A 12,049-nucleotide genomic window follows, 5' to 3' on the forward strand; every position below is an offset into this window, starting at 1 on the left:
TTCAACAGGGAGCCATTCTTTGTATTTTTATCATTGTGAAGTGTTGGCAGTAACCACTACTTTCAAAGAAACGGGGGAAAGTGATGGATTTTGAAATGCATTTTAGAAACACATTAAGGGCTTTTTTCTGTGAATACGATAAGCATATCTAAGGCTAAAATCAAAGGGCGAAACAAGAGGCAGCTGTTGTTAAGTCGGGGAGATGTTACGATAATGATGACTGATGAACTGGGGACAAACTAGCTCCACAAGTAAAAGAAGAGCTTCTGTTTAAACTGAGGGATTAAGCCTTTCTTCAGTTTCTCTTCAAGTGGATCTATGATCTTTCAAAGCAGCCATTATTTCTAGAGTTTTGACTCGGCTCAGTTGATATCTTTTTTTATTTATCAGGCCCGGGATGATCTTTGGGAGCATGTAGATGTTACTCCTGACATATACTTATTTAATAGCTTAGTTTGCACTCAGAGTGAAGTGCTACGACACACCTTTCAAATGGTTTTAAAGGAAAACAGGCACAGGCTGAGAGCACTTTGTTAATCACTTAATAATAACAAAAGTTGAAAAGTGTCCCTTTTATTTGTTCACTTCATTCCTGCATTGAGTAAACAGCTTTGCTGCCTCACCGTGTGTACCGTATTACACTGATCACTCCAAAGGGGAACTGCAATTACAGCTCCAAACAAGGTGACTGATTGGCACAGGTGGTGACTTATGCACGGATGATGCCGTGTTTACCATTTGTTTCAAAAAGCAACTACAGGGGGGGAAAAAGTGCGGCTTCAAGTAGTTTTTAAATTTGATCTGAAACGATAAGAGATCACAGATTACTCAGCTGCAGAGCTGAAAATAAAGTCTGACAAGCTAATAATGATTGAATAATGTGTCATTATTTTGCAGAGCTTTTCTGCTCAGACTTGTATGAAATGGTTAATGCTCTCAGTCAGAACCCCGACTGCATGAATATTCTCACTATATCATAGATTTTAGTCTCAGAGGTCTGTAGCTCAGCCTACAGCAAAATTATGCTGATGCAAAAAAAATAACAACATTCTGCTTCATTTAAATCACTGCAGGAAAGTGACATAAAGTGATGTAGTAATGACAAAATTGAAGAGTTCGGTCCACAGCAACCCCCACTGAACAGTGCCCCACATTGCCTGCATCACTGCTCCTCCATGTCTGCGGTTCTAACTTGCAGCCTGGCCTTCCGCAGCAGTGCACAACCATCAGCCAGGCTCATGGAGCATGCAGTTCTGGTGGGCGACACCCCTGACTTACTAAATCACGTCAGCCTCAGACACTGCTTCCAGTTTGCTCCGCTCTCTGGCCCGCAAGAACCTTTCAAAGATCAGGCAAGCAGATTAACCAGGGCCTCGTGTCAGGCATGCTTGTTTGTCACCTTTTAATGCAAACTGTTTTCTTCACTAGAGGAATAAAGACGTGAATATTTTTGTAGTTTCTAATGCTTTAAAGGTATTAAACAAGAAATGCTGGTATAGTCTGAATAGTATATTTAAGGAAGTGCTACAATGTCCTTGAGAGAATATGCTGTGGAAAAAAGTTTTGTGGGTTATTCCAGTCACTGGCTGTAGCAAACTTGAATGAGGACTGTCCCCGAGAGGACTCCACTTTGGGGACACTTCACAAATTGTAATAGGCTTTGCAACTGCAGGTTTTCACAACATTTAAGACATGCAAAGTTTAGCTATGGTTAGCTGAAAGAAAACCTGAATAGCTGACAGCAACAGAGTAAGGCAATGAGCTGCACACAGTGCCCTATATTTGTGCCCTAAATATCAACAGCAGTAGGACTTCAGCATGTTGTTCTGACCCTACATGTGCAAACATCGGCATCTTTTCCCAGTCCCAAGGTAGCCCTCACTTTCTTTGCGTTATGTTATAAATATTTAATACAGTGCTTAGTAATAATACAGGCCATAAATCATTTATTGATAAGAAAACATTACCATTCCAGTGAAAACGCAAAACTGTACAAGCAATGGAAACAACACTCCACTTGAGAAAAACAGCTAGTGGACTGAGCCTTGACGCAGACTCTTAATGACAGGCAGGGCCAATGACAGCAGATGCTCGGATTTGACACAGTGCACTCTGACAGCACAGTATCAGCCTCAGAAGCAAATGCGGGATTTCTCATACACAAGCACACAGCAACACTTTCCAGTATCAGTGAAGCTGATTTTAGGAAAGAAAAAAAAACTGTTTTCATGTCAGTTGATATTTCTGCAAACATGAAAAGTCTTTGTTTATGCTTCTTGTTAAATTATTGTTATTATTCAATTTATTTCATTTATTGTTTGTATTCCAGTGCTTTCCTAATTTATTAGCCACCCACTGTGTTGTTTAGTTGCCCCCCTGTCTATAATTACATATTCAGCCAGGCTGCTAATAGTAAAATAATTCTTTTCCAGGCTTAAGGGAAAAAGCAACAATATTGCAATATTTATTCTAAATGTTTTAACCCAGATCCTTTATGTTGTTTGAAATCTTTTGAGAAACAACATTAAATTATTCTGGATATATTTCTTATCATAGTGAAATTAAATTTGTTTTAAGCTTAACCCCAAACAGCATATGTGCTGCTCTCATCTTTGACAACATCGCCCTCTTCTGGTGTTGTAGTGGACATGAGTTAAGCGTTAGAACTTACACCTGTGTTTAACATGGTTCAGAATTATTAGTATTGCCCTGATAGTGGGATGTCACTGCTCCTGATATGAAGTGATATGAGCTAAAGTATGCATCGCAATCATAACTTATGACCAAGATTAAATGTATCCACTAATACTGATTCTAAACTGTAATGTTATGGTTTCTTCGTGGGTTATTTATTACATTAAAGACTTTTGTATCAAAGGCTTAAAATAAAAGAATTTAAATGTTCTCACGTCTTATATATTGCTTTATGAGCCCTCGATATAAATGCAAGACTCAACTTCAAATCATCCACTATTAAGTTTCTTAAAATTTTAAGTTTGACGCATGCATCCTCTGCTTGCCATGATGAATCACCTCTCCAGGAACGTACGTCTTCAATGATCTTGGAAAATAGAGTAGAAAAGCCAAGACATTATTAGTATTTTCACTCTCCCTCAGTTTTCCATGAGGTATTTTTACCTAGAGGCTTGAAACTTTGTATTGCTACAAAATTGATTAGCACTCGTGACAACATGACAAATAGCACAATTATCTGGCTCATCATGATGTTTATCATCATCAGTCCTATGACTGAGAGCCATTTTAAAATTGACCTCCATAAAGGAGCTTCGAATTGAAAATATTGACTTTTTGTAATGTGAAAATCTTATAGATCTTTCCAGTTATCCATATCAGAAAAAATATGGCTGATGCACCAATTATATAAACAGCTGCTTTATAAACTTAAGCTTCACGGCTGACTCAAAAAGGCTTGGAAACTCGTGTCAAAATGTCTCCATGTATATCTAATTTTACTTGAAAAATCAAACACCACAGATTTCACTTAAAAATATATTTTATTATCTTACTGCAAAGACAAGAAATTTAGATTATTCAGAAAATGGACCATTGTCACAGAATCCTCGAAGAATTACACAACCTTAAATTTATATTACTCTACATGTAACACACAGTATCTGTTTAGTTCAAATGTGACATGTCTGATTTTAAGTGGTTTGGCTCAAACAAATGATTTCCAGGAGCTGTATGTTATCAACACTGCCAACAGTTAGAATTTAAAGGTGGGTTTACTGGCTGCAGTGACACATCTTCAGGTATCAGCTGTGCAGACTGCCGGTGGATGGTTCCACAATGTCACTCTGTCCTTCCTCCTCCGCAGAGTCCTCAGAGCTGTTTACCACTGCAGCACTGAGAGTATGGAGCTCCTCCAAAACACACAGAAGTGTCTCTGACAGGATGCAGACAGGTCATTGGTCAGCTCTGTCACATCTGTGTAAATGCTGGGACTTCAAAAAAAACATGCAAAACTAAGACATTTCTTACCATCTGCAGGTAGTTGGACTTGTGGGCCTACAGAACAGCTCCATTCTGAAGCGTTTTGTCGAGGTTTCCATTGAGCAGCAGAGTTTTGCCGAGCCATCGCCTGAGCTCTCTGGTGCTCCTTCATCAGCCCTCTATCAGCAACTGTGACCTGGAACAAATGCAGGTCGAATGACACAGAAGCAAAAATCTCCACGACTGTGTTTTGCTATAATAAAATCTTACCAAGTGTTGGTTTTTGTCCCTCACTGTCTCCTTCAGTTGTTTGTGCTGGACTTTCCTCCTTGTGTTTTCACTCTCCGGATTTCGGCTTTGCTTCATCTCTTCCAGTTTCTTTGCTGCCTCTCTCTCAAACTCACGCAAAGTCATAACTGCAACAGACGATACAGACGCCTCAAAAGCCACAGGGATATGCTGCTATATACTGTGTAAACAATTCCAATCATATTAGAGCAAAGTCTGCATTAAGGATATGACTTCATTGCCATATGTAAACCTGCAGTGTACTGAGGCAGCATACAGTTAATCTTACTACCTGCTTTGGTGTGCTCTTTCCTGACTGTGCTGACTTGAGCCTCCATTTCTCTCAGCTTCTCAGAACACCGCTCCTCAATCTCAGACACTCTTTCCTGTAGGGCTGAAGCAGGGTAGGGGAAACAAATGCACCACTCCTCAGTACTGTGTTTGACATACAGAGAGTGTCTGAGTTCAATACTTCTATGTGACTCCAGGGATGCATTAGGTTTCAGTGTATATGTTTGCACATTTTTATAGTCTACATAAAAGTCTAAAACACAGTGTTGTGTGCGTGGTCAGTCTGTAACGTTATTGTTTTTGGTTAACCGCTCTCACAGCATTGTTAGCTTTTAGGCACAGAGAACAGCTGCTTTCAGCTGAAGGGCCTTCTGAAAGGTGCACAGCGAGCGGCCTCACCCTGCTCACTCTGCTCTTGCTGGCTGAGCAGCTCACAGCGGACTCTCTCCAGGGTGACCTTAGTGTCCTCCAGCTGGGCCTGGATCTGCTGCAGGTTCTGCTCAGCCTCCTCTCTACCAGCTACAGCCTGCTCGAGCTCCACCCAGCTCTGCTCCAGCTCCTGCTGCTGTAGCCTAACTTTACTCTCATCTGCAGAGGGTATAAAGTGCGCGGAGACACATGCATTACAGAAATGTGGATATGTACCAGACAAACAGACGATATAATGGGTGTTGTGATCCATATGGGGTCTCACATTGCTCTTTCAGATCAGCGAGAGCGTTCTCGATAAGCTCTGGGGTTCTTTTGAGCTCTCGAGTGAGTCTGTCTCTCTCTTCGCACACCAAACTGTGCTCTATCTGGAGGTTTCTGATGCTGCAGGGCAACAAAGATAAAATGGTACAGCAAACAGACAAGCAGAAGTAGAGAAGGCTCTGCATGATGCATAACAAAGTAAGCTAAACAGCCTGAAAGTTACTTTTTGCATGAATTATAATCATCTTGTATAGATACACTGACAGCATAAGACAGCAACACCTGCTATTCACAACACTTATTTCAACCACATTAGCGACACCTGTTATATATGTCCCAGCAAATCAGTATGCCACTCTATACCAGCATAAAAATCTAACCTCAGAACCCTCCACGTACTTATTTTCTTTTCTTGATCCTTCATTCATCTCACCACATATGAGGCTTGAAAGCAGCAACTATTTCTACTAATGCAAGAACATCCTGACATATTAGAACATGAGCTTTTTGTGAGAAAGCCAAAAGAGCAAGTGAGTGGAAGAACAAGATGCTTATAAAGGCTCTTGGCCTAAAATGTATGTCTATGATCCAGAAAGAACGTGAAAGAGATGAAATAGAGGTGAAAGAGAGAATCACCCACATTGAAGAAAAAAAAACAAAAAAAAAAACTGTACCTTTCAGCATCCTTATCTGGCTGTTTACAGGCCTGTTCAACTTTCTGCAGGGCTGCCTTCCTCATGACCAAAGCTGCAAAAACAAAACCCGATATAAATTCTTTATGTTCTTCTAGCTATGCTATTAACCCATCAGCATATATATATATATATATATATAGACACACACACGTACCTTGGACTGTCTCCACTCGTCTTTTAGCAAAAGTCAGTCTCTGGGTAAAAGTGTTGAGCCTTGCTTTAGCTGCCTCCACTTCTGCCACCTTGCTTTCCAGCGCCTCACAGAATCTGTAAGGCACAGCCAATATATGTCTGTCTTGAATTCTATTTCTACTTTTCTAATACGTCTCCTTATCTTTCCTTATCCTCTGAAATTCAGTTTTGCTATTTTTTTTTACCTTTGCACTGCCTCTGTCAAGGTTTTAAGTTCAGCCTCTGCTTTCTGGCTCTGTAACTTCAACTGAACATTTTCCTTGTGAACACTGGCCAAATCCTGTTTCAGTGCCTGGAAAGAAAAACATTCCCACATATAACTGAGCATCTTTCACAGATCTGTTTTACTGTTTTTAATGCGGTGCTTAGTTTTTAAGATTGTCTTTCCCCAGGTGCTGTCCTTTAAACCTCAATGGCTCTGGGAACCAAAGTTTTGGTGCAGTCAGCATCATCTGCTGTGGTAAAAAATGTACGAGCATTTATCACTTTCCTAGGCAGACCGAAGTTTATTACGCATCATCAAAATTTCAGACAGCCATGTAAATCACATCAGTTGCCCTGGTACTAACATCCTTTTCCACCCTCTCGAGGTCCAGCTCAGCGATCCTGTCATGTAGGCTGTGTTGGAGCACGCTAGCTCTGTGCTGCTCCTGCTGCAGCTGCTGCTCTGCAAATCTGACCTAAAACACACATCATTGCAGTCCCACATTGAACACAGTTTTAAATACGCTGGAATTACCTGTACTGTGTGATATAGCAAAATAATAGCCGTTTTCATACTTTTGAAATCAGTTTTTCCTTTTCTCCTCTTATCTCGATGTCCTTTGAGCGAAGCTGGACGCACAACTTGAACACTTTCTCTCTCCACAGCTGAAGCACTTGAAGGCCTTCGGATCCTTTCTCCACAAGTGGATCCATTGATGTCTGTGGAAACACACACACATGGGAAACACAAATACACACATACACTTCAGTGCACGCACCACATGAGCATGCATAATTGTTTTCAAATTAGCCTTGATGTTTTCTAAAGCACTACATCTTGAAATGAGGAGTTTTCTTCTCTCTTTCCCACAATGTAGTACTGCACAAAGGATCTGGGTACTAAAGGTAAACTGACAATGCTTATCAATGGACAATATAGCAGGTTTTAAAATCTGTCAACTTTACAAAGAGCCCAATGAAAAAAATAATAATTTGCATCCAAAACAGCACCAATTTTCTAAATGCATTTGTGTACTGAAGACCTTCTGTTGCTCACATCTCTTCATATAATGCCAGACTGACTCAGTGATGTTGAGAAATGGCTCCGTAAAGGCCATACCATACCATCTCTTTTAGGAGTTTGTTCCAATCATGATATAAGACTCTGACTGCATGTTTGAAGCTGCTATCACATGCAACAAGGTAAATAATCTGGGACTGACCAAACGCCTCCCAGATGATATTCCATGACACGTAAGAATCTCAACATCTAAAATAGGCTAAACCTTTCCAAAGTACTGTGTGATAACGGAGCATCACAGAGGATGTAGCCTCCAACAACAAACTAAGCGGTTTACTGTAATTACCTATCTCTACCAACTGTTATCATATTTCAGTCTCCTGCAGCGCTACTCAGTGTACGCATATGTGAAGTGAGCACCCAACTGAGTTAACTTAAGACGGATACAGAAGTGTAGTTCTCTGTAATTTTACACTTTTATTTCTTTCAATTTAAACCCAAAGAGTTGTGCTGACAGATTTCTTTAATCTACTACAGCAGCATTTCTTTATCATGTACAAAAATAGCCCTTTCTTCTCATTAAGATATCTCAGATATTACATGTGTAGTTAAACGTATATACACAGAAAGAAAGGTGTGTTTCACTAGTCCGGCTTATTCAATGTGGTCTGTGATGTACATTCAGTTTGACATTTCTTACCTTACGTGGTCCGCAAACATCCTTAGAGACAACACAAAATCATAGGTATCTGCTGGTTTCACATTAGACTGCTGCTGATCACCAGATGTCTTAAACACAGTTTTGTATCATGTTTTGCTATGTAAATTTAGAAAGTCAAGAAAACCCACTCACCTTTTTCACCATTTTCTCTTCTTGGAGGACGAGTATCTCATTCACAGAGTTAAGCCTGACTGTCAAAAGCTCTGCAGTTGTCTGAAGAGCTGCTTTCTCTTTGTTCAACCTCTGCAAAATGGACAAGATTAAATTACACACAATTAGCATTAATTATATAATTTGTACATTAACTCATTCATATTTTACTGTTCTTCCTTTACTCTAGTGAAAAGAACATTTGAAAGTCCCATGCATTTACTTTGCAGTATGCTCATTACAATCAATACTGTATATATTGCCTCTACCTCAACAGCTTCATTTAATCGTTCCCTCTCTCCTTTCTCTGGTGCAAGCTGGCCGATGTAATTTCTGAGGCTTTGCAATGTAGCAGACTGTGTCTCAAAAGCTTGTCCCATTTGGCTGAAAAATAAACAACAACATGCCCCTCACCACACACACACAAAACAGTGACTACAGAGTGCTTTAAATGCTTTAGTTCTGTTCCGTTTTAGATTGAATGAAGCACCTTAAATGTTCTTTTAGTCCATTTCTCTCAGTAGATACTTCCATCAGAGTGCTCTTTAGCTGCAGCAGTTCTGAGGTCATTGACTGAAGTCGGTCCTGTAGTTCACCATTTGTTTTTTGTGCTGCACCCAACTCTGCATAATGGGATGCATTCAACTGTTGCAGCTGAAAATAAGGGAAGTTTATGACACAGACAAATAGTGACATAATGACTTATTCATCTTCAAATACACATTCTCACATTACTTGCAAAGTCAGAGTGAAGGCAGTGCTCAGAGTTCTGCTCAGAGATACTTAGTTGTTGTTGGATTAAGGCCCTTAATCCTAAATGAGGTCACCAAAGTACAATGTTTATGATCATTTAAACACACCTCCACCTCCTTGTTCTTCCGAAATTCCTCTAGTTGCTCTAATAGTCTGAGAGTCTGTTGTTTGGCTTCCTCTACAGCCTGCAACCTGCCCATTTCAACCTTCAAAGCAAGCTCCCGGGATTCCTCTTTGCTCCTTTCAGCATCTCTCCTCAGCCTTGTAATTTCCTCCTCCGACTCTGCTTTCAGTCTTTCAAGCTGTGAGAAAAAACAGACATATTGCAAACAGAAAAAGCAGACTTTATTAACCTTATTATTGTGAAATGTGACTAAAATGTTTTATTGGGATCACAAAACTGTACAAAAACAAATTTAACTGCAAACTGCCAAAATAAGTTACAAAATGCCAGTAACTCTCAGGTGATGTATGTCTACAAGAGTGTCGAAATGAAATGTTTTGTCAGTAAACATCATTACCTGTGAGCTTATTTTTTCCTTCTGTGCGCTGCAGAGACTGAGCTCCTCTCTGATTTGGCTGAGTTCAGACTTAGCCTTGGATAGATCCGTATGTATTGCTTCCATCTCATGGCTGTGTCTGTTGTGCAAAGGTTATTCCAAGTTAAGCTTGTTCAAAACCGTTATTTGCTGACCTCCATAATGTCAGGTTACGTACTAAATGTGTGGGGAAAAAATACATAATATCACTCAGATGTCACATAATGACACAAGCACATCTCTTACCTGCTAAGGGTGTTGTCTTTGTCTCTGACCTCTTCCCTGCATCTTTCTGCAATCTCCTTTAGTGCCTCCACCTGCCCCTTTAACCTCTCTGCTTCAGCCTTGTGCTTTTCTGCCTCCAGTCGCCACTCTGATTCCCATCGAGACAAATTACCTCCTCTGTCTTTTGATCTGCATAAAAGGAAAGAGACCACATTAATATGTCCATATTGCCACCCAAGTGACAGACCATATAAAACATGTAGTGGATATACCTGGCTCTACAATCTGAACGATAATCAGGGGTCCTTATGCTGTCTCCTTGTAGCATCAAGATCCTCTGATTTTCCTTCCTCAGCTCCAAGATTTCCTGTTGGGCCTGATTGATGGCAAGCCATGGATTGGCAGGACTTGGCTCCCCTGATGATGGTGCTGATATCATGCCTTGGTTTATCCAGGAGATGGGTGGCTGTGTCGCCGGGATTTGAACACATCTGTTTGCTCCAGCAGAATGGGCACTTGATGCAAAATGCGATGGGGGTATGAGGTCCTCCGGAGTCTCCCCTTCATAAAATAAAACAGTGTCTATGTGCCTGCATGCATTAGCTACTCTAATCCAATATAAGGTTCCCCATGTTCCCAAACAAGCATATTGTTACGCTAAGCTCAGTAAAGATAAACATGACAGCTTCCTAATCGTGAAGTATAAAATCACTTTTACTAGTTAAACATGAGTTCATGTAAGCGCCAAGTGGGCTACACTGTAAGCTAACATTTGCTAATTAACAGTTTATTTAGCTCAACAGTAACAAGAATTTAGGTGCAACTTACTCGGAAGTACTGGTGAGGTGAAGTCAGTCGGCACTATCAGCCTCTTCTTCCCTAAAGTTTGTCTCTCCATGTTAAATAACTATTGCCATTACACAGGAAGGAAACAGTACACGGCTGCCGTGGTGCGTTTAGCGTTTGTTCTCCCGCGAGTCACGTCATTCTTCACCGTTGCCTTAGTTACGGGTACAACAGCAACATTCAGAGCTCTCGATTTGGGCAATTTCTGGTCGTGTCAGTCGTTATTTTCGGTTCAAATAACCCACATTTTAAGGTTTCTATGGTACATGTATATACGTATATGAAATTCAACAAATTTAATAGTTCATTTAGGCATAACTGTTACATATTGAAACGGCGCAGGGCATCATGGGAAATTGGAAGGAGCGTAAAAATATAATTGGGTTCTCATTTCCCTCATTATAATCTTGCAGGAGTTCTTTTTTTCACGTAAACTGCCTTTAAATATTCCCTAAATCGTAACCCTGCATTGCCGCCTATTTGTATGCGTTTCAGTGCAGTGTTTGCAGCGTCGACTGGAAGAGCTCTCCTGATAGACTAAATTCAGGGCGTAATCCTTAAACGATAGCACCATCTGTGGGTGGAGCACAGAAGGTATACTGTGATGGGTAGCATATGTTGAGAAGAGGGGGCACTGAGGACTAAATTAACTGTCCTTCTGGGCAAATTTAAATTCGAAAATATTTTATTTAGATGAAAACATTGAGCAACAGACACTAGTTAGAAAAACTATGAAAACAATATGATATATGAGCTTTCCTGTCCCTTTGTGCAGAAACCACAAGTTTCGACAATAAGAAACACACATTATCATATTTATTATAGGAGAAATATTTATAAGTTAAATAAATCATTAGTCTGTCATTCCATTCTTTTGGAGGTGGTTACGTGAGCCATTTATATTCAGGCATTATCTAGATGTAAAGGGATACCATTTAGATAATTAGTGGTAAAGGGTCTCATGTAAATGCACTTAATGAGGTGATAACCTAAAATTACAACATTCCTTCTTTGCCTGGGACTCCCTCACCTCAAGAACACCCAGGGGTGTCTGACAGCCACATCATTTCTGCATAATACAGCCGGCCTTGCAGAAAAGGGCACTCTGAGCAGGCTCATAAGTGCAGGTTTGAATAGCAATTGGTGATAATTTGGTTACGTAACAGAATGTTGGGGGGTTGAGGGGCGTCTATAAATATTTTACCCACAACTGTAAAATCATTAGTATCCTTATATAATTCCAATTACCAAATTTCGGTAGATTACTCATGTGTTACTTTCCTCCAGTGATGCACATTTTGTGCACACAACATTTGTGATTTAAATCCACAAACTGTGCACATGTGACCACCTTCAGATAAAATCCTGTCTAACATTGGCTATCTAACAGTCATGATAACAAGCATATTTCACGTATCCCGTTGTATTATTTTCCCCAGATGTCTGCAGCAAACATTTGTGTTTGCTGTTACCTACA

The 12,049-nt window shown here is 40.2% G+C and overlaps 1 protein-coding gene across 1 annotated transcript; it reads right to left on the bottom strand.

Moving 5' to 3' along the window:
- Positions 1 to 3,727: 3,727 nt before the first annotated feature.
- Positions 3,728 to 10,896, bottom strand: cchcr1 (coiled-coil alpha-helical rod protein 1). Its single transcript, XM_026182869.1, has 19 exons — positions 10,555 to 10,896; positions 9,999 to 10,287; positions 9,748 to 9,915; positions 9,484 to 9,601; positions 9,070 to 9,264; positions 8,700 to 8,863; positions 8,479 to 8,593; positions 8,192 to 8,302; positions 6,894 to 7,037; positions 6,683 to 6,793; positions 6,299 to 6,405; positions 6,076 to 6,188; positions 5,901 to 5,973; positions 5,228 to 5,346; positions 4,933 to 5,121; positions 4,535 to 4,636; positions 4,225 to 4,370; positions 4,003 to 4,150; positions 3,728 to 3,907 (listed from the first exon to the last, which is right to left on the bottom strand). The coding sequence occupies exons 1-19, from the start codon at positions 10,622 to 10,624 to the stop codon at positions 3,777 to 3,779; spliced, it is 2,613 nt and encodes an 870-aa protein (XP_026038654.1). The 5' UTR covers positions 10,625 to 10,896; the 3' UTR covers positions 3,728 to 3,776.
- Positions 10,897 to 12,049: the final 1,153 nt, after the last annotated feature.

This window comes from Astatotilapia calliptera, chromosome 10 (genome assembly GCF_900246225.1).
Source record: "Astatotilapia calliptera chromosome 10, fAstCal1.2, whole genome shotgun sequence".
NCBI lineage: Eukaryota > Metazoa > Chordata > Actinopteri > Cichliformes > Cichlidae > Astatotilapia > Astatotilapia calliptera.